The sequence below is a fragment of the Halichoerus grypus genome, chromosome 5 (assembly GCF_964656455.1).
Source record: "Halichoerus grypus chromosome 5, mHalGry1.hap1.1, whole genome shotgun sequence".
Lineage (NCBI taxonomy): Eukaryota > Metazoa > Chordata > Mammalia > Carnivora > Phocidae > Halichoerus > Halichoerus grypus.
The window spans coordinates 150,241,739-150,264,452 of NC_135716.1; the positions used below are offsets into that span (position 1 = coordinate 150,241,739).

General features: G+C 34.3%; 1 protein-coding gene across 5 annotated transcripts in view; it reads left to right on the top strand.

Annotated features, from left to right (window-relative positions):
* SPATA6 (spermatogenesis associated 6) overlaps positions 1-22,714 on the top strand; it is a 147,758-nt gene that overhangs the window by 81,976 nt on the left and 43,068 nt on the right. For 3 of the 5 annotated variants that reach the window (XM_036106601.2, XM_036106608.2, XM_036106606.2), the window contains exons 10-11: positions 7,891-8,075; positions 11,817-11,916. In XM_036106601.2, coding sequence (XP_035962494.1) covers positions 7,891-8,075; positions 11,817-11,916 — 285 coding nt within the window. The remainder of the gene's footprint in view (positions 1-7,890; positions 8,076-11,816; positions 11,917-22,714) is intronic. The other 2 variants (XM_036106602.2, XM_036106610.2) reach the window with 1 other exon arrangement.

Genomic DNA, 22,714 nt, shown 5'->3' on the forward strand with positions numbered 1-22,714 from the left:
TGCTGAATCCTGCCGGGCCTGCCGCCCTGGTAGCAGAGGAATTTCTCTGCATAGACATTGCTGAAATTATGCTGCTTACAACAGTAACTGTATGATTTAAAAATTATGGTGTGAATACATGGAAGCAGCTTGAATCTAACTTGGAGGGGATACAGACCTAAGGTGAAGCAAACATACGAGTCTAGTAATGTTGGCCAGTGGGTTGCTTGTATACCTTGTGTCTCGGGCTCCTTGTTGTCTCAGATGGGAGACCTGACAAATCTGTAATTCTGGGAAGATGGAAGGTTTGGAAGCAAGTTCTCCTAAAGCTGTGTTTTCCCATGGAGAAAACAAGAAAAAAAACTGAAGAAGTTTTCATGATATTTTGACAAGTGACACAGGGCAGAGTTTTTACTATAAGGATTGTGGTGTGATAAGAATATCAGAGCCAATTCACCCATGGGCCTGACTGGAGGATGGATTTAGTAGCTTAACGTTTGTTCATTTTCCTATGACCTTCCTCTTATAGGCTCACAACAAAACGTAACAAAGATAGAGACATATTAGTATTGTTAATGAAAAGACAGACTTCCACTGGGGATATGAGTTTTCAGACCTGATCACATAATGAAAAGATTACTAAAGGGTTCTGCATTCCTAGAAGATGAGGTAAGCATTTGGGAAGTTCAGCAAAAGGAAGTCAGAGCCCAGACCCAACACCAGGATTCACTCACCTCACTATGTAGTCAGAGAAACTCTCAGGAGGGAAGCTCAAGAAGTCTCAGAAAAATGAAGTTTCTATATTGAAGTTCATTGCTGTGGCAGCAAGAGCGTGTCTATTAATATCTTATTGGACTTCTAGGATTGTCTACTGCCTACTCACCCAAAGACCACCACAATAACTAAAGAGTCTGTTGATATCAAGCAAAGCTGAATGTACGACATAATGCAGTAAGGGAGAGCCACCACCTCGACAATCAGAGTAGTGTCTCTGAAGGGGGAAGGTTAACGGCAGATACTTATAGGGTTTTGGGGTCTGAGCTCCAGTGTTTTAAGGTAGGGCTTTTACTGAGGGAATCTAATTGACAAAGTTTGTGATATAAAAGTTTAGGATTAATGGACACAAAGATTGGGGTCTTAAAGCAAGTCTTGATAAGTAAACAGTTTATTTGATAAGGAAGGATTTGTCCAGTTAAGTGATCTGTTGTCCTGAGAAGGGAATTGTTTGCCTAGATTAAGAATCTATTGTTTCGAGAAGGGAGCTGATTGATGATTGAGCAGACTGCTGTTCAGGTAAATGATTTATGGGAATGTCCTGAAGCAAATGATGGTTATTTACTGGTTTGTAGCATTATTTTCTTGGGCAAGAATTTCCTTGAACTCATGGTAAAGTCATGTTCAGGTAGGTGGGCCTCATTTCTTTGATCTGATAGTTAAGCCATGTGAATGCAGGTGGTCTCAGTTCTCATGTGTCCAGTAAAGTTATATATGCTTTTCCATCAATGTGTTGCACATTGTTAGATCTATTCCTAGAAACCTTATAGTTTTGGTTCCTACTGTAAAGAGTCTTTTATGTAAAATTACCTTTTTGTGTGTTTTACTGACATATAGGTTTGAAGTTGATTTTTGTATAACATTCTTATCATAGATATTCTTGAATTTTTTAATGGAAGAAACTGTATCATCTGCAAATAATGAATTTTATTTCTGCCATTCAAATTATTTCTTTGTCTTAACTGACTAGAGGATTCCATACACATGTTGAATAAGAGTGGGGATAGTGAACGTGGCAGAGACATTTATTGCTTATTTGCTATTCATGTCCTCTTCCATCTTTTCAAGCCCTCATGCAGGTATATAGGGCCTACTCTATCTGGATGATGATGGAAAATTATGTGGATCCCTTCCAGGGTGAAGCATAGATGAATTGATATGAACTCTCTCTCATTGCAGTGACAAGGAGGCCTCATGTTCTAGATCATACAGCCATAAGTTGTTCAGTGTGCCTCATCAAAACAATGCTTGGACAGTCTTGTGAAGTATAATTTCTCTTGCTAACCTCTATTACTATAAAGCACAGGGGAAAATGAACCTCTATTATGTTAAGCCACTGATTTTCGAACTTAATTTGCTACTGCAGCATAGCCTACTACAGTGCCTTCTTGTCTTCATCCTGTCTTTGATAGGATCATGTCTAAGGTTTCACACCTATGAATGTTATTTGCAGTAGATTTTTGTTAAATATCCTTTAACAAGTTAACAAAGTTCCTTTTGAAATTCCCTGTTTGCAAGGAATTTTTTTTTAATAATGAATGGATGTTGAATATTATCAAACGCCTTTTTTTCAGCATCTATGGGGTTGATTAATAGATTTTCTAATGCTAGCCTATCCTTGTATACTTTGAATAAACCCAATTTGGTCATGTTATATTCTTTTTCTTTAATGTTACTAAATCTAATTTTTTAATATTTTATTTAACATTTTTTCCATAGATGGTTTCTAGTGAGGGTGGTCTGTAATTACCCTTCTACTATCCATGAGTGGTTTGGTAGCATTATTATGATCACATCATAAAATTAATTGGAGATGTCTTTCTTCTTTGAGAACAGTTTGTCAGTTTGTTCCTGAGCTCTGTATTTTGGGTTGTTAGTAAATCAGATTGTGAGACCATCTTCTGTGAGACTTTCCTTTTAGGCATCCTGAGGGGCTTGGTCTCTGAGAGTTTTCCACTTGGGAGATCTGCCATAGGTCTCTCATATGTCACCTGCCCGACACCCCCTTACTTAGTAGCTGTTCTACTTTGCTTCAGTTTCCTCTGCTATGAGGTGCAGAGAATAAAAATATCTACCCCATAAGATTGTTGTGGGAATGAAACAAGTTATTTATATAAATGCATAGAACAGTGGTCTAAGAAGGGATACTCCCCACATATACATACACACAAGGATTGATCTATTTAAGGAATTACTTATCACTTTCATTGTATTATTTTGGAATTTCTTTTCAGTTCTCCAGTGTAAAGAAAGTACATCTTTCTAAAACCAAACCAGGTAGTTGAGTGTATGGATTTTTAAACTAGATAAGATAGAAACTGATTACTCATTTGAAATAGGATTCACTAAGGAATATTCTTAGCAAAACTGAGAAACTCCTCTTAGTTACCAATATCTGCTTCTCTCTTTTTTTAAAAGATTTATTTATTTGAGAGAGAGAGCACAAACGGGGAGGGGAGCAGAGGGAGAGAGAGAATCCCAAGCAGGCTCCCCACTGAGCATGGAGCCCGATGTGGGGCTTGATCTCATGACCATGACCGTGAGATCATGACCTGAAACCAAAAGTTGGAGCTTAACTGACTGTGCCACCAGGTGTCCCTGCTTCTCTCTCTTTTGAATGAGAACTTTACTTTCTTATCATCCTCAAAGCAGTACCTATACTGCACTTTTTTCCTGCACTCCTTATTCTCAACTATTTCCCAGCTAATTTTAGCCATTAGAATTATTTGTATTTATTTCTTAAATTTTATGCCCCACAACAAAGGAGAAGTTTTAGAGCATGGTGTTGAGTATCAGGCACTAAGTAAGCTTTCAATAGATACTTGTCGGATAAGTGAATTTCCTGTTTCCCATTATACTTAGTAGTTAATTCTTCCTTCCATTAATTGGATCTTGAAGTTCCTGTAAATATAAAATGTTATGGCCATTAATGTGATTTAATTTATCAGATTATCATGTAAACAACTTTTCAGGACTCTTATTTCATGAGTATAGTATAACGAAACCATTATATATCACAAATTTGAAAAGTGTCATTTGCATAATTACATTTATGAAATTACAATTAATTTTATGTGTGAAACTTTTCTACTTATAACAGTTTTAGATTGGTTTAAAAATACTAAATTTTTTATCTTGATACATTTTAACATTTGCAATCTTGGAATTGTTACATATTTGAGGTCTTAGGGCATTTAAAGAACTATTTCCATAAATGTAAAAAAAATACCCTTTATGCTGAAATATGAAGATTGCTGTAAACAGAGGACATAAATATTATTCTCTCTCATAAGCTATGCCCTCTGCTTTGTGTTTTCATTAATTTTACCACATTTTTGTGGCAAACCTGGAAGATTATTTGCCCGGTTTATAGATAAAGAAACTAAAGCTTGGAAAGGAGATGACCTGGTCAGGCAGGGATTTGAACCCAGGTCTTTGGACTGTCAGCCAGTGTTCTTGAGGAATCATCCAAGAAAGGAACTCTTCAGTAATGAGCCAAAAACATTAATATTCCATTTGATTTCTGAAAGTGAGTAAGTAACCCATGAAAAACTCGTAAGAGCTATGGAAATGTTTCTTAAGCTAAGGCTTAAGACTCAAAGTTTGAAATGGATTCTTATCAAAGACTCACCCCCTCATTATACCTTTCAGTCCTCCATGTAGATATAAAACATTACAAAACAAACATTTACTCTAATTCCATGGAAAGACTACATCCTAGCTGTGATCCCATTGCACAGTTACTTATTATATATCTATTTAATTCTAATTTCCTTCCTCTTTATTTTATCAGTACTTGTTTTTTCATGTCTGCCATCATGCATTGTAACTTCTTTGAGGTCTTATCTGTGATTGCTGTCTCCTACCTTGTTCAGTACTTTATACATAAAATATGCTTTAATAAATGTTGAATAGTATTGGGTTACAGCATTTAAAGTTCTCTATAATGTGCCCCTTTCCACCTTTAAGATATTCTCTCCTATTGCTTTCCTATAGAGATAGCCAAGTTATCATACTCAGTGTGCATCTGTCCTTTCTCCTTTGCCCCCACTCTTAATGCCGTTTCTCTTTCTTTACTTATGGCCTTGGTTCCAGTCCCACCTCCTCCATGAGACTTCCACCATTCAGACCAAAGTCGTTGAATATCCTTCTGCATTATTGTCATTAGGATATATTTGACACAGCATATCTCATCGTCAGTTATCTTTGTGTTTATGCCACATCTCATCTGGATTGTGCATTCAAATCCCTGTACCTCTCTAGACCTGAGTATTAGCTAACATGTGGTTCAAAAGATTCTCAGTGAATATTCTGATAAATAGAGGAAAGTGCTGTATTTAAAATATTCCTGACTAGTTTGGGGAGAAAATTTAGTAAACAAAAAATGAAGTGCTCCTAGCCAACATGACTCAGTTGGCGTTGAAATTGATGAGGAAGGGTGCCTGGATGGCTCAGTCGGTTGGGTGTCTGCCTTCAGCTCAGGTCATGATCCGGGGTCCTGGGATAGAGCCCCAAATGGGGCTCCCTGCTCAGTGGGGAGCCTGCTTTTCTCTCTCCCTCTGCCCCTCCCCCCGCTTGTGCTCTTTCTCTCTCTCAAATATATAAGTAAAATCTTTAAAAAAAAATTAACAAAGAAAACATAATCTCTCTAGCATAAGCCAAGGAGCTCGTATTTGGATATAACTCTAGAAACAGCGTTACGGCACTTTTTCTTTCCTGTAAGTCTCTTTTATATATACCCTTACATTTGTTGACCATGGACCTCTTTGATCTTTTTTTTTTAACATTTACTGTGCTTTTACTTTATTTCTGTGAACAGCTAACAGTGGAACAATTTTCGATTTTTTATTCAGTCTAGATCACATATTTCTTAGTTATTTGGGACTGTAAAGCCATTTGAATCACGTGCTGTTTGGTTCTGGGATGAAAGCTTGATTCTCTCAGCTCACTGCTGACTCATATGTTGCTATAATTCTGGAAAGCAGTGAAAATTGTGGTAGTGTTGAAGCAAAAAGTTGTGTTGGACTGGTAGTTTAATAATAAAGGACTTATATTTATGGTATAACTAATTCATATACCTAGACATTCTACAAAGTACTTTAAATTGTAGAAGATCTATAAGATAGCTATTACTAACCCTATTTTATATATGAAAGATTAGGTGGCTTTCCTAAGATCAAATTGACCTCCTTAAATGTCAAATATTTATGAAATAATACTGCTAGAACATTGGCTCATAAAGGCAGGGACCTTGTTGTGTTCACTGTCGTAGTCCCATCACTTAAAATAGTGACTGGAGGGTTAAATATTTATTAAATGAATGCAATTCCCCTCTCTCATTCTTTCTTGAACTCAACTCCAGATTATCACTCCCATCACTTCATCAATGCTACTCTTGTTGTTACTGATGACCTTCCAATTGCTAAAATACAAAGGTCCATTCGCAATCTTTTCTAGTTTGATTTATCAGCAATATTTAACTTAGTTACTCCCCTTACTTGAAATGCTTTCTTCAACTGACAACACATTCTCCTGTTTCTTCCCCTTCTTCCCTGGTCACTCCTTAGTCTCATGTTTCCTTCTCATCTTCTCAGCCTCTCAGTAGTAGTGTATTCCCAGGGCTCTGTCTTGAGATGTTTTCTTCTATTTATGCTCTCTTCCTTGATGATATCATCCAGTGCCCTGTCTTTAAATACCATTTGTATCTTTATCCTGGACTCTTCTCCTAAATTCTACTCTGATATGTTGGGTGACTAATAAATTGATATGTGAAGTTCAACATGTTTAAGATTTTTATAGAAATTTGAACACCCAAGAGAAATGCCATCAACAAATGGATATAAAATCTATCTTTACAGATGGTATCAAAAAACTGGAAGGTATCAACTTCCAGTTGGAAGGGTATAACTAAATCATACAAACTCAACTCTTCAGGTTGATTAGGCCAAAAGACTGGTGTTATCTTTGACATCCAGTCCATCAGCAAATCCTGTTGGCTCTATCTTTCAAATGCCTTTTGAGTCTGATCACTTTTCACCTCCATTGATTATTACTCTAATCCAATCCAGCATCCTTTTCCATATTTTGTTATAATCATTTCCTAGCTGATTTCCCTGCCTCGCCCTTGGCCCCTCTTATAGACAGTTCTTAACATAGTAGCCAGGGAGATTTCATTTTTTAAAAAAAGTCACAGCATAGAAACCTAAATCCTTAAAATCTACCTTTTTAACTTCATCTCCTACTATTTAGTTCAGCCTTGTTGGCTTCTTTGCTATTTCTAATGCTTCTGTGCTCTCCACTGCACCCCCACAGGTGCGTTTATTTACATTTATTTTTCTCTCTTTCTGGAATGATCTTCCTACAGATGTCCCCATGACTTAGGTCTTGTGGTCTTTACTAAGATCTTCAGGCCTTTACTCCTTAGGTCTTTACTAAGACGTTCTCTTTCTCTGTGAGGTCCCCATTGATTATCCTATTTAAAATTGCAGCTTCTTCCCTCCATACCCCTCCCACACCACCCATCAGCACTTCTTATCTCCTTTCCTGCTTTATTTTCTTCTCCTGGTATTTACCATCCTTAGACATGTAGATCACATATTTCTTAGTCAGTTATTTGGGACTGTAACTGAGCCATTTGAATCACATGCTGTTTGGTTCTGGGTTGAAAGCTGCTCATTAGTAGAATGTAAATTTTACTAGAATTGAAGTTCCACATAATAAGGGTAGGAATTTATTAATTTTTCTATCCTGATTTATTCATTTGTCCCCAGAACAAATGAATCAATGAATGAGTATTAGGATAGAATTCTGTTCTGTTTGGCCTCATAGCTAAACTGGGCTATAGTTAGTTTCTGTGTATTGTCCTTTGTTTTATATGTACACCCCTACCTTTACCCCACCACTACTCAAAAGCCCTTGGAATTGATAAAGTTTTATAAATTTTAGACATGTGGAATGAACAATCCAGATATATTTAATATTTAATCTTACAGTGAAAATGATGACTGCTACATTCTGAAATTTACCTTCAAATATAGCTGTGGCATTATACTTTTTTTTTTAACTCTTACAAAGGTTCTTAAGGTTGTATGTATAATATTACCACATTTATGTGTATACAAATATTTTTTTAAACAGGTTATCAGGACACCCCATGGGAGAGACTTTGATGACTCTTTGGAAAGGTGTGATGAGTATTTAAGCCCACGGTCATGTAGCAAGCCACAGCATTCAGCAAGGACCTTACTCGTCCATTCAGCACCCTCAACAATGCCGAAGCATTCTCCAAGCCCTGTGTTAAATCGAGCTTCTCTCAGGGAAAGGTAATGCTTAGTCTCTCTTTCTATACTGATTTTTTGAATAATCATTATTAGAAAAGACAAGGCAGCAATTATGTATGTGAAATGATTATTCATACAAGTATAATTTGATTTTAAAAGGCTTACTTTTTGTTTAGAATATATTACATATTATATAGTACTACATACTCCTCCCCAACCCAGTCCTCTTGAAGTGAGTTTATTAACTATTGGTGAGTTTATTAATTAGAGTCACTTTAACCCTAATTAAATACTGTAATTCATAAAAGTGAAAAATAGTGCATGTTGGTTTGTTTTCAAGAGATTCATAGGGACTTAACATTATGGACATGGCCAATGTATAAAAATAGCATAGATTATACATTCCTTTTAGTGGTAATGATGATGCCATATATTGTTGGTATATGGTAACTGATTTCCTCAAATAAACCCTCCCCAACTCCCCGGGAGAATCTTAACCATGTAAAGATTCCAGCCTCCCTCTAAAAAAGCTTTGACAACCAAAGTTAGATACTTGTTATAATTTGAATATGAAAGAAATAATTCCTCTTTATCTGTTTTTGTTGTTGTTAAATTCAAATTGGAAATTCCTTGCCTCACTCACTAATAGTAACATAGAAAACAGAGTTGTCATAAATTTAAAAAAAAAAAAAAAGCCCACCCTAGGTAGTTTAAGATTTTTATAGAAATTTGAACACCTAAGAGAAATGCCATCAACAAATGGATATAAAATCTATCTTTACAGATGGTATCAAAAAGCTAATGTAACACACTAAATTTGTACAGCTTATTACAACTGTCAGACATAATTGACAAAATTTAAACTAACTGTATAGTTTATCAAAAAGTTCATCTCAAAATTGATGATTTGAGCAAGAGTGTATCAGTTTGGAAGCTGTATTAAAACATCTCTATTCTGAACAGATAGCTTTGTCTGTTTCCTCATTAGCCCTGTAGCATTCAAATGGATCTATGGAGGTCTGCTGGAGACCCTAATCCTCAGATGGGGAATTTTGATTAATGTTGCTTCTAGGCCATTAGAATCCTGCCTGAGGGATCATGGAGTTCATAGATAGAGATGGACAGATAGATTAAAAGATCTATCTCTATATTTTACGAGAGAGATGCGTATCTCTGTTTCTATAGGCTTTAAAGTTCAAGAGAAACTTTTGAGGAGAGATTTTCCTGCTGAAGTCTGGTAACTTGTGTCTCAGTTGTCAGGGGACTTTCTTGAATTTCCGTGTCTGCTCAGATGTTCAGACATGTAGTCAGTGCTACTCTCTTTTTCCTTACTTTAAGAATTAAGCCCTTGTGGTTTTATTCTTTAGGTTCTTTGCCATCTCTGTAGGTTTTCAGGAAATTTTTTACCTATATCTCCTTGGATATGTTTTTATAAACATTGTTTTATTTTTCTGCCTTTTCACATCTTTTGCACAGCTCTCCAGTTGTCTCTACCGCTGTAGTACAATATGAATTTTAGTCCCATGTTATTTTATCCTTGTCTGTAATTTTGTCCCAGCTTTTGAAGCCTGTCTTCCCTAGTTGATAAATTCTTCATTGAGGCTATACTCAAAAATTCTTTACTGGGGTTAGCTAAAGTCAACTGTCCCTTTTCCATATTCCAGTTCAGGTGATGGCTTCTAGTAGTGAGCAGCATTTACACATTTATTCTGAACCTTGGTAGTAGATGTAGTTAAGTTCTTTTCTCGAAGGAAATGAGTAGCTCTAATATTAAACATGACCCATTTCACCTATCACTTGAGGAAGGTTGAGGTGCTTTTAAAATAAATTATTTTAAAATAAATAAAATAAAATCTAAATAAATTAAACTTTTATTGGGGTACTCCTTAGGATAAACTTTTTTACTTTCACTAAGGTAGAACACCTCTACTTTGAGTGTACGTTCTAAAAAAGATTTAGACTTAGTTACAAAAGAAAATAAAATGTCTATAGGACATATTACTAGGAACAAAAACATGTCATCCTTTTCAGTACACTCAGTACCGAATATAAGATGTTCTTATATATAAGACGTTCTCTGATATGGCTTTTTAGGTTACTGAGCAGTACACTTACAGAGTGTTTATAAAATCCAGTGGAATCAGTAAACAATTTAAACTGATGTAAATGTAGATTGTATGTCCCCAGCAAAATTGGGAGTATGACAAAATATACAGCTATAGGAGGTTATCTGGGTAGTTATTCATTAAGATGAAGTAAAGTTTTCCTCTAAGATTACTGTAAAATGTTGACTCCTTAATCATGTATGTGAATAAACAGACTTTCAAAAACTCTATTAGTGACTGTAAGCAAATGAATTTCTTTATTTATAGTGAAGGTGCTTTTTGCTTTAAGCCCATTTAAAAAAAAATATTTCCAATAGAGTTAACACACATAAAATGGTTGCAATTTTTATTATAAGTGTTACATTTCAGAAGCAGTTTTCTCCTCCAAGTATAAATATTAATATTATGACTTATCATTTGTATTAGGCTGTAGAGTTATTACTAAAATCAGACTAAGAAATACTTGCAAATCTAATTAAAAAGGAGCTGATATTCCTTTTAATCATGCTTACGGTTTTGAATTTTGTAAATGAAGTTAAAGATTGTTAGGCAGTCATTTCTTATACCACAGCACAGACTAGTGGATCCTCTCATAGTACACTGAAGAGATCCTCTTGGAACTAAATATTTGGATCTCAGGTTTTCAAGATGGGTTACATATGTAGCAAATAACAAGGTCAGACAATATACTTGTGTAGATGCAGTGACACTTCCTTTTACAAATGTAGGATATTAAAATTTAGATATAGTTAATCATCCATTATTGATTACGGTCTTTGAAACAGATTATGTAAATCATTTTTCCTGCTTAATAGTTTATACCTTGTATAAACATAAAATTATAACTTTGCAAGAACAAGCTGGGAGAAAAAAAAGGCAAAGATGTAAGCAGTTAGCATTTTAGTACCCATTCCTTTATGAAGGAATTATCAGTAACACTTGATATAGATCAATTATAATCAGATGGACCTGGAGGTTTTCATTATTACTTGTATAAGGTAAATAAAGTAGCTTAGTTAAACTAATGCCAGTTTTGAGTTTGGGAAGGGCATCAGAAAGAAGAATGGTTGCTCTGTTTCTTCTGTAATTCCACAACTCAGATTTTAATAAAAGTCACATTTTCCTTTCCTGTTTTTCAATATTCACTTAAAAAAAACACACACGCACTTACAGGAGAGACTAGAGGAGTGGTATCTGTGCAGAGAGGGGATCATTTAATTTTTATGTTCCTCTATATTTTGAGGGAGTAAGAACATGATAGGATTCTAAATAATATTTTCATCTATTTAAACATTTTACTTCATTTCATAAAATTAGTTTTATTTTAAAGGCACTATACATGGAATTATTGTTCTAATCTGAACATCTGTATCTTTATTTAGAGATAAAGCTCTAAAGACTTATGTAAGGAGATCATTATGCTCTCCCTAATTCACACCAAACTTTATTAAGACTACTTATTGCACATATTATAAAGACTTAATACTTCTGCAGAGAATCAGTGCCTGATTTTACATCTGCCTCTCACCCTTGGTCAATGAAGAAAATATACTATTTTAATCTTTCTATGTTATGACACAGGGATAAGGAAAAAAATGACTTTCTATGTCTGGCATTTGGAAAGATTTATTTTTCTCTCCCTCTGACTACAAGTCACCTTTGTTTTTTATGCCCACAGATTCCATTCTGATTGGTGTTCACCTTCAAACTGCGATGAGATCCATGATCGGGTAAAAAATGTCTTGAAATCACATCAGGCTCATCAAAGACATTTATATGTTAGTTTCTAAAATTTTCTCTTGAAGGCCTTTTCTAATTGGGCAAGAAAACCAGTGAAGATGCTTAAAGCTTATAATAGTAAATCACTGGAAAGAGAAGAATGAAAGATACAACCTCCATTCCATGGAAGTCAGTGGTTTTGCTAAAGGCAACTTCTCTAACTTCCTGCTTGACCTGAGTCATTATGCAAAATGTTTGACATCATCTGAACTCTAAACAATGTTACTAATAATTGTCTCAGAGTCAGTAAGTAGAGACTTTATGATAATTATTTTATAGCCTTCAAAGTGTGGAGACTCTTTTGTGGCCCAGTATAAAACAATTCCATTTCCCACAAATATTTTATTTTAAATGGTAGAATGAGGGGAGGTGGGGTGAGAAATAATTATTTTGAAGCAGCTTCCCAACTGATTTTTATGTTAATTAAATATTTAAAAGAGGAAAAGAGCAGGTCAGGTTTACTGGGTTTAATATTAGAGAACATCAATATGAGAATATTTTCTGAGGTAAGGCAAATAAACATATATATGAAGGACAGCTGGGGAATAATTACAGTGTATTCTTCTTGTGTTTGATTTTTTTTGTTTGTTTCATTCAGTAGTTTAAAAAACAATCATTTATCATGAGTGTCATGTTGGGTACTAGGCTTGGTCCTGACGATATAACTGGATTATGTGACATTCCATCAGTTTGTACAGTTTTAAGTTGCTATATGCGTACTGTTTTTAAGTTAAGCTTGTTTTCAAAGTACAGTGTATATATATGTAGAAAATGCACAAATCATAAGTAACAAGTTTATGAATTATAATAAATCAGCACACTCTTTTGTAAACTATTTACCAAATCAAGAAATAAACTATTATCAGCTCTGCAGAAGCTTCTTTTCTTTCCTCTCAGCTACTGCCACTCCAGGGGTAAAAGTTATCCTAATTTCTAATAACAAGATTAGTATTGTGTGTTTTAATCTTTATATAAATGAAATCCTACAGTATCTACTTTTTTCTCTGACTTGTTTCACTTTGACTTTGCAATTCAGACTTCTTTGTACTGCAGACATCTTGTATTTAGCAATAGTTCTTCACTTTTGCTGCTGTATGGTATTTTATTATATGAAAATACTACTGTTCATTTATTCATTCCTCTGTTGATGGACATTTGGGTTGTTTCTGGTTTGGACTATTATAGAGCTGCTATAAGCATTTTATGCATACTTTGGGTATCATTGTATTCTTATTAAGATATGTATGTATTCTTCTTTGGATATGTATGTATTCTTCCTATTTGGAATTGCCCAGTCATAGGGTATGTGTACATTCAGCTTTAGAAGGTGCTGGCAAAGAATTTTTCAAGTGATTTTAACTACCTGTGTATGAGAGTTATACTTGCTCCACATCCTTTCTGGTATTTAATTGGCGTGTGTGTGTGTGTGTGTGTGTGTGCGTGCGTGCGCCTGTGTGTGTTTTCATTTTGGCCTTTTGGTAAGAAGTAGTTTATCATATGATGGTTTCAATTTGCTATTTCCTGATGACTAATGAGTATACTTATTGGCCATTGGATATTCTCCTTTGTGAGCGCTTGTTCAAGTCATTTGCCAATTTTTGTACTGAATTGTCTCCTTTTAGTTTTTTGTTGAGAGTTCCATATAGATCCTTGATATGAATTTTTAGGTATATGTTTTGTAATTGTCTTTTCTCACTCTGTGCCTTGCCTTTTTATTCTCTTAATGACATCTTTGATGAAAAGAAATTCTTAATCCTAAGGAATTCAATTCATTATAGTTTTTTGTTGTTGATTAACATTTTTAGAAATTTTGTGTACTTCAAGACTTTCTCCTATGTTTTCCTCTAAAGGCTTTCTGTTTTATTTCCTGTTTAAATATATGATCTGATTAAAATAATTTTTTCTGTATCATGATAGATAGATATCAAGTCCCAAGAAAGGTTTAAGCCTCAAGATTTCTTTCTTGTTTTGTTAATTTTATATATTTTGAAGCTATGTCATTGGTGGGATACAGAACCTTTTATTGTGAAGGTTCTTCATCTCTAGTAATATTCTTTGCTTCGCGGTGTGTTTTATCTGATATTTGTAGTTACAATGGCTTTCTTTTGGCTAGTCTATGCATGGTGTGTGTTTTTCCATTTTTTTTTCTTTTTATCATTATATTTAAAGTGCATATCTTGTGAGTAGCACAAGGTTTTTTTTGAAGAATTAAAATCTAGAATTTTTATGTAGATTGATGTGGCTTTGGTTTGGATTGGTAAGTATTTTTTATAACTTACTTTCCTTTTTATTAGTTATTCATTTTTAACTTTTTTTTATTGGTTCCTCTACAGATTTCAAAATGCATACATGACAAATTATTTTTTCGTTGACCTCTCTAACAATAATGGGGCCCTAAAACATTTAACCCTTTTTGACCTGCCCCCTTTTCTTGCACATTTTTGTCATGCGTTTTAATTCTACATATATAAAACACACAAGAAATTAATTTTATTTATATAGTAATGTTTATTCATGTTCTTTCATTTTATTCATTATCCTTTCTATTATTCTTCCTTCTTTCCTGTAATTCCATGTTCCCATATGGATTCTAGAGTCATTTTCCTTCTGCCTTTAATACTTCTTTTATAACATTCTCCTGGCTGTGAATTCTGATTTTGTTTGAAAACATCTTGGTTTTAGTTTTATGTGGGATGGTTTTATTGGATATAAAACTCTAGGTTGGTAAAGTTATTTTCTTTGGTATTTTAAAGAAAGTATTACATTGTCTTCTGGCTTTTTGTGTGTCTTGAAAAGTAAGCTATTACACCTTTGAAGTAATGTGGGAATTTTTCCCCACTTTGTTGCATTTAAGATTTACTCCTCAACTTTGTGTTTAGTAATTTACTCTTATATACCTAGATGTGGTATTCTTGGATTGATTCTATGTTAAATTTTCAGGGCTTCCTAAATTTGTAGGTTGATATTTTTCATTAGTTTTGGAAAACCTATAGGCATTCTTTCTTTAAACAGTACTTATGCCCCATTATCTGTTTTTCTGGATTTCCCAATTATACTTATATTAGATTTTTAGACTTGTATAAGATTTTTTAGATTTTTAGACTCATGTATCTTGTGCTTATTTTGATATTTTTAATTCTTTTTTTTCCCTCTCTCTCTAATTTGGATACTTTCATTAGAAATGTCCTCTAGTCTGCTAATCCTGTCTTATGTGTTTACATTGATGTTAAAACTATTTGAAACTTTATGAAAGACATAACTTTCAAAAATTTTTTGAAAGACATAAAGTACCAAAACTAACTCAAGAAGAAGTTGATAAACTCAATAGCTGTATATCTATTAAAGAAATTGAATTTGAAGTTAAGAATCTTCCATAAAAGAAAACACCAGGCCCAGATGGTTTCTCTGGTTAATTCTACCAAACCTTTAAGAAAAACCTAATGGCAGTTTTACCAGACAGAAAGTAGAAGAAAAACTTCCTAAGTTCATTTTATGACATCAGTATTTTCCCTAATGTCAAAGCCAGACAATGACATTATAAGAAAAGAAAAATACAGAGCCAAAACCCTCATGAACATATATGCAGAAATCCTCAACAACATACTAGCAAATCAAATCCAGCAGTATATAAAAATGAAAGTATATCATAATCAAGGGTCTCATTCTAGAAATGCAATATAAATTCATCTTATTGACAGGTTAAATAAAAAGCATATTTCTTCTGTATGTCATTTCAATAAGCACAGAACAAGTATCTAACAAAATCCAACTCTATTCTTGATAAACATTCTTAGTAAAGTTGAGGTCAGAAGGGAACTTTATCAACCTAATGAAGAACATCTTTGAAAACCTACAGCTAACACTTTGTAGTTAATGGTGAAAGACTGAATATTTTCCCCTAAATTCAGAAACAAGGATGCCCTCTCTTAACATTCCTTTAACATCATATTGGGAGTCTTAGACAATGCAGGAAGATAAGAAAAAGAAATAAGAGGGATACAGGTTGGAAAATAAGAAAAAAAAACACTTATATTTGCAGAGGATATTATTTTGCAGAAAATTCCACAGGATCTCCAGAAAAGCTCCCAGAACTAGTAAGTGAGGTTAGCAAGGTCACAAAATATGAAGAAAGTCAATTTTTTCCTATATATCTGAAATGAATAGTTGGAATTTTAAATTAGGAAATCCATACCATTTACAATAGCACCAGAAATTGAAATCCTTAGGTATAATCCTAATAAAATATGTGCAGCGTTTGCATTTTGAGAACTACAAAATGCTGTTGAAAACAATCAAAGAAGATAGAACTAAATGAAGAACTACATCATGTTCACAGATTGGAGGACTCAGTATGAAGATGTCAGTTTGCCCCAATTTGATGTCTAGATTCAGTGCAATCATAATTAAAACCCTATCAAACTTTTTAATAGAAATTGACAAGCTGATTCTAAAAGTATATGGAAAGGGCAAAGGAAATTGAAAAACCAAAAACAATTCTGAAAAAGAACAAAGTTGGAGGACCCAGTAACCAATTTTAAGACTTACTATAAAGCACAACAATGAAGACAGTGTGTTGTTGACTAAAGCATAGACACATATGTCAAAGGAATAGAATAGATACCTCAGAGATAGACCCACATCAATACTGTCAACTGAGTTTTGACAAAAGTACAAAGTCAATTAAACAGAGACTTTGCATTTGTTGTCTTTTCAATGCATAGTTCTGGATTTTTAAAAATGCACATTTAAAAATAGATCATAGACCTAAAACATAGTAGAAAATCTATTTAATTTATATTTGTAAATTACTTTTAAGATATGACACCAAACACATGATCCATAAAAAAATTGATAAATTGAACTTCATTAAAATTAAAAACTTTTGGTCTGTGAAAGACAATGTTAAGAGAATAGAACGACAAGTCATAGTCTGGATGAAAATATCTGCAAATCACATATATGATTAAGGATTTGTATCCAGAATTAAAAAAAAAAATCCTCTTCAACTCAATAATAAGAAAATAAAGAACCCAATTAAAAATGGGCAATATAGGGGTGCCTGGGTGGCTCAGTCGGTTAAACATCTGCCTTCGGCTCAGGTCGTGGTCCCAGGGTCCTGGGATCGAGCCCTGCATCGGGCTCCCTGCTCAGCGGAAAGCCTGCTTCTCTCTCTCCCTCTGCTGCTCCCCGTTGCTTGTGTGCTCACTCTCACTCTCTCTCTCTCTCTGTCAAATAAAAAAAAAAAAAAGGGCAATATATCTGAACAGACATTTCACCAAATAAACATGAAAAGATGCTCAATAATCATTATAGAAATGCAAATTAAAACTGCAATAAGATACCACTGCTACCTATTAGAATTGTTAAACAGAAACAAAAACCCAAAAAATCTTATCCTAGTAAATGCTGTCAAAGATATGGAGCAGTAGGAATTCTCATTCAGTGCTGGTGGGAATGCCCAATGGCACAGCCACAAGACAGCTTGGCAGTTTTGTATAAGGTTAAATACACTTATCATACAACCCACCAATCCTACTCTTAAGTATTTACCCAAATGAATTAAAACTTATGTTCACACAAAAACCTGTACATGCATGTTTATAGTAAGTTTATTCATAATTGCCCAAAATTAGAAGCAACCAATATACTCTTCAAAGGCAAATGGTGAACAAACTATGGTATTCAATGGACTATAACTCAGCAATAAAAAAGAGTGAGCTATAGGGGCACTGGATGGCTGTCAGTTAAGCATCTGACTCTTGATTTTGGTTTAGGTCATGATCTCAGTGTCATGGGATCAAACCCTGCATCAGGCTCCGTGCTCAGGGGGAATATGCTTGAGATTCTCTCTCTCCCTCTCCTTTTGCCCCTCCCCCCCAAAAATAATACATAAATCTTTTTTTAAAAAGTGAGCTATAAATTCATACAACAACATGTTTAGTCTTAAATTCAGTTTGCTAAATGAAAGAAGCTAGAACTCCAAAGCTACATATTGTATGATTTTTTTTTACATGATGTTGAAATAGCAAAGCATAGGGGAGGCAGAAGAGGTTGATTACAAAGAAACCAGTCTCACAGGGAGATTTTTAGGGTGTTGGAGCTGATGGGTACTGAAGTTGTTGATATGTGACATTATGCATTTGTCAAAACTACCAGAAATGTACATCAGAAAGAGAGAACTTTACTGAATGAAAAATAAAAGAAAAAAATATCAAGTGTGATGTTTGGGCTTCTGAGGATTTAATGCAGATTATAACAAATAAATCTAAAGGTACTAAAAATACAAGATACAGTTTTAAATTAGCTTACCTAAATAACTTTGGAGTATAGTGTTTTGGCTGGATACTGTGAGGCTAAAGACAAAAAGAACGATTTAATCACTATATTCTTTTGCAGGGATTTGCAAACATTTTCTGTAAAGAGCCAGAGAGTAAATATTTTTTGTGCCATAGGGTCCCTGTCACACTACTCAGCTCTGCTGTTATAGCACTAAAGCAGACATAGACAATAGGTAAAGAGATGAGTATCTATGTATTACAATAAAACTTTATCCATATGCACTAAAATGTGAATTTCATGTGATTTTCATGGAACCTTTTCCCCCCGTCTTTTAAATGTAAAAAGATAAAAGTTACTTTTACCTATCGGGCCATACCAAAATAGGCAAAGGGCCAGAATTACCCTGGGAGTTGAAGTTTGCCAACCCCTGTTCTAGTAGCTAAGTGTGTTTCGTACAGGGGTATGGATTAGCAATTCTGAACATACTTTATATGAGAGTTGAACAAATAAGAAATCATAGATAAGTACAACCAGGTTTTTCATTCTCAGAAAAGAAGTGACAAAGAAACAGGGTGAACCTTATGATGTTAGAATAGTGTCTAAAATAACAGTTTAATTCATGTTTATTTTAATATATATACAGATAGATTGACTCAAATATAGATATGAGTGTATTTGGGTTAGCACAGATCCATATTTCCTACTTTTGGTCCTCCAAAAGGCCTAAGAGGAGTGACAACCCAATAGCAATGAGCACACCCAGCTCCCAGATCTTGGTTTCTAAATACCTATATTCAGTAAAAGTTACCAGGACTCCTGGAGCAATCGCTGATCCTGGGGCTGGGGCAGGGAAGACAAAGATTAGGATGGAAGAACATCTTGTAGTATGAAAAGTGAAGAACTGCTTTAAAAAAAGGGGGGGAGTGAGGAGGACAGGGGCATATCAAAAGAACACAGGAGCCAATCTGAAGTCCCAGTGGCCATTGCTGGAATAATTTGAGCAACAAAATAAATAGCAATATTTGGATTATAACCCAAAGAATAAAATAAAATCCATGAGTACATATTGATATAAGTGAAACAATGAATGACTAAGAATGAGAATGGATACATCTTCCTTACAGAAGAATTGTAAGTAATAATTGTGGGTATTGACCCTTCCATGACGTGGAGCATAATTATTCTTCCCTTGAGTGTGGGCTAGACTTAGTGATTTGTTTCTGATGAATAGAGCATGGAAAGGAGAAATTGTAACTTGGAGAAATCTGGCAGACACCAACCTTACAAAGTGATCAAGGTTAACATCACTAATGATAACTCATGCTGACATCCTGTATTCCTTGATATCAGGTGATATGAAGGGCACTGCTCTGTGACATTGTTCCCCAAAGCCCATAACCCTAGTCTAAACATGAAAAAATATCAGACAAAATCAAATTGAGAAACTTTCTACAAAATACCTGACTAGTACTCTTCCAAACTGTCAAGGTCATAAGAAACAAGGAAGGAAAGAAACTTGTCACAGATTGGAGACTAAGGAGAAATGATTTAAAAGCACCATGGTATCCTGTATTGGATCCTGGAATAGAAGTGCATTGCCGGAAAAACTGGTGCAATCCAAGTAAAGTCTGCAATGTAGATAATTACTGTACTAATGTTAATTTCTTTGTTTTGCAAAATGAACTGTGGCTATATAAGATATTAACATTAAGAACCTGGGTGAAGGGTGAAGTTCCTGTGTACAAGAACTCTTCCATCTTTGCAACTGTTTTGTAAATCTAAATATTCAAAAATAAAAAGTTAGGGGCGCCTGGGTGGCTCAGCCGTTAAGCATCTGCCTTCGGCTCAGGTCATGATCTCAGGGTCCTGGGATCGAGCCCCACATCGGGCTCCCTGCTCGGTGGGAAGCCTGCTTCTCCCTCTCCCACTCCCCCTGATTGTGTTCCCTCTCTCGCTGTGTCTCTCTCTCTGTCAAATAAATAAATAAAATCTTAAAAAAAAAAAAAATAAATAAAAATAAAAAGTTAAACTACCATTGACCCTTGAACAATATGGATATTAGAGGCTCCACACACCCCTTGCAGTCAGAAATCTGCATATAACTTTTGACCCCCCCAAAACTTAACTACTAATAGCCTACTGTTGACCAGAAGCCTAACCAATAACATAAAACAGTTGATTAACACATATTTTGTGTATGTATTCTATGCTGTATTCTTACAATAAAGTAAGTTAGAGAAAAGAAAATGTTATTAAGAAAATTATAAGGGAGAGAAAATATATTTATAGTACTGTAAAAAATCTGCATTGTAAGTGGACCTGCTCAGCTCAAACCCATGTTCAAGGTCAACTGTTCTAAGTTCTTAATTTCAGCTCTTTGGGCTTTTAACTGAGAGCTGGTGTGATTATATGCTCCTTCCCTCCCATAGGGTACTATGTATAATTCTTCTTAGGTAAGACAGCAGCAAATTCCTTCTGCTTTTCAAATACTTTCTGTTTAGGTTTTTGTCCCTTCACCCTGTACTGATTCAGACATTCTGCCAGTATCTTGAGGGAACAGTTAGCTCAGTTTTGCACCCATCATGTCTCATTGGATTTTGGCCTCTCGGGTTTTTAATTTTGTACATCTAGTATAGTAAGACTGCCAAAACCCTGCTGATTTCTTTGTCTTCCAGCAGTGGACCTGTGGTTGAACAAAGCATAGATTCCCAACATTTTGTTCTATGCTCAGTATACAAATGCCCCCAGGAAAACACCAGTTGCAGACCTTTAGTTACACCTCTTCTCTCAGAAATGCTGGCGCCCCTAGTACTACTGTTTAAGCAGCTTCCTTGTGCCCTTAAACAAAAACAAACTACACACACACACATAGACACACACACACACACACACATATACATACATACATGCAGTTGGCTTAAACTGGGCACTAATCTCAGTATCTTAAATTGGTTTACACTAAGAGCAGCCTGAACACAGGCTATTAAAATTAGTCATATTTTTCTGCCTACATTAATTCATATATATTGAGCATTCTCCATCAAATATCTGCATGCTCTGTATCTGGCACTATGCACAGCACTGGAGATCTTTTCATATAATCAAATTTCCGGCCCATAAGGAACTTACATAATCCAATGATTTAATAAACCAATAAATAAATATAAAAGAGTAAAAAAAACAGTGTGGCACACTATATGATTAAGTATAATAATAAAAAGCATAAACAAGTAATGTCATTGTTTTCCAGAGAAAAACAAATTGATTACATAGAAATAATAACTGTTTATTAAGTGTTAACTACATCTCAGGCACTGTGTATATGTTACTCCATTTTATCATTGCAGTAATCTTATAAAGTAATTACTATTAAGGAGTACTATTTTAAAGATGAACTGAGGCTCAGAAAAGTTAAATGGCTTGTATAAGGTCATGTAGCTATTTAAGATGATTGGAGCAAAGATTTGAATCTAGATTAATACATTTTTTAAAATTTTAGCATGTTTTTATTGTTTTTCTTTTGTTTTTTTCATTTAAATTCAATTAGCCAACATATAATACATCATTAGCTTCAGATGTAGTGTTTAATAATTCATCAGTTGTGTATAACACCCAGTGCTCATATGTGTATAATATATATATATGTATAACATATACGTATATAACATAACATGCGTATAACACTCAGTGCTCATACAAGTGCCCTCCTTATTCTTTATGATCTTAACCACTAAGATCTACAGAAATAAACACACAAAGTTAGAAAATATAAATGCCTAAACATAAACATGTGAAAACATGCAAACATAAGATCCATCAACAGAATACATGTTCAGAAACAGAAATAAACACTAACATACTAGAGATAGACATTGTTATCTGCACACTCAAACACACTCCCTGGACACAGGTCAGATCAAAGTACAGGTTGGTCCTCCTTGAAGGATACTCATAGACAAAGATATATCATCTTAAATATAAACACCAGGGTTTTTAAAATTTCCTTTATACCTTACAAAGAATTTTACAAAGTAAAAAAAAAAAATTTTTTTTTTTTTACTTCACAAAGATTTTATTTAAATATCAAACTCTTCTGAGACAGTGAAAAAGTCCTCTATGAATCATTAAACATTTGACTAGTACAGAGGAGAATAAAACATAATATGTTGAAAGTTTGATAATCATTAAAAAATGAAGAGAACCCATTTCAAACAAGCTAATGAAAGTCAGTGATCAGGAAAGATTCAGTTGAAAATAAAATCCAGGTGAAAAGGGAGCAAATGATTTTCACATTTATTCAAGAAAATGTAAGATCACTTCCAACAAAGACCCCAGTCCTTTTGCTATTATGTCTAAATCCCAGACTCTGGTGCCTTCTGGTAGAAATAAGGAAATAGAGGGAAACAGAATATGGAATAGACAGGATAAATAGAAAACACTAAATTTATACCCAACCATATCAGTTAGGTACATTAAATACAAACAGAATAAACATTATAATTGAACACAATGATTGTC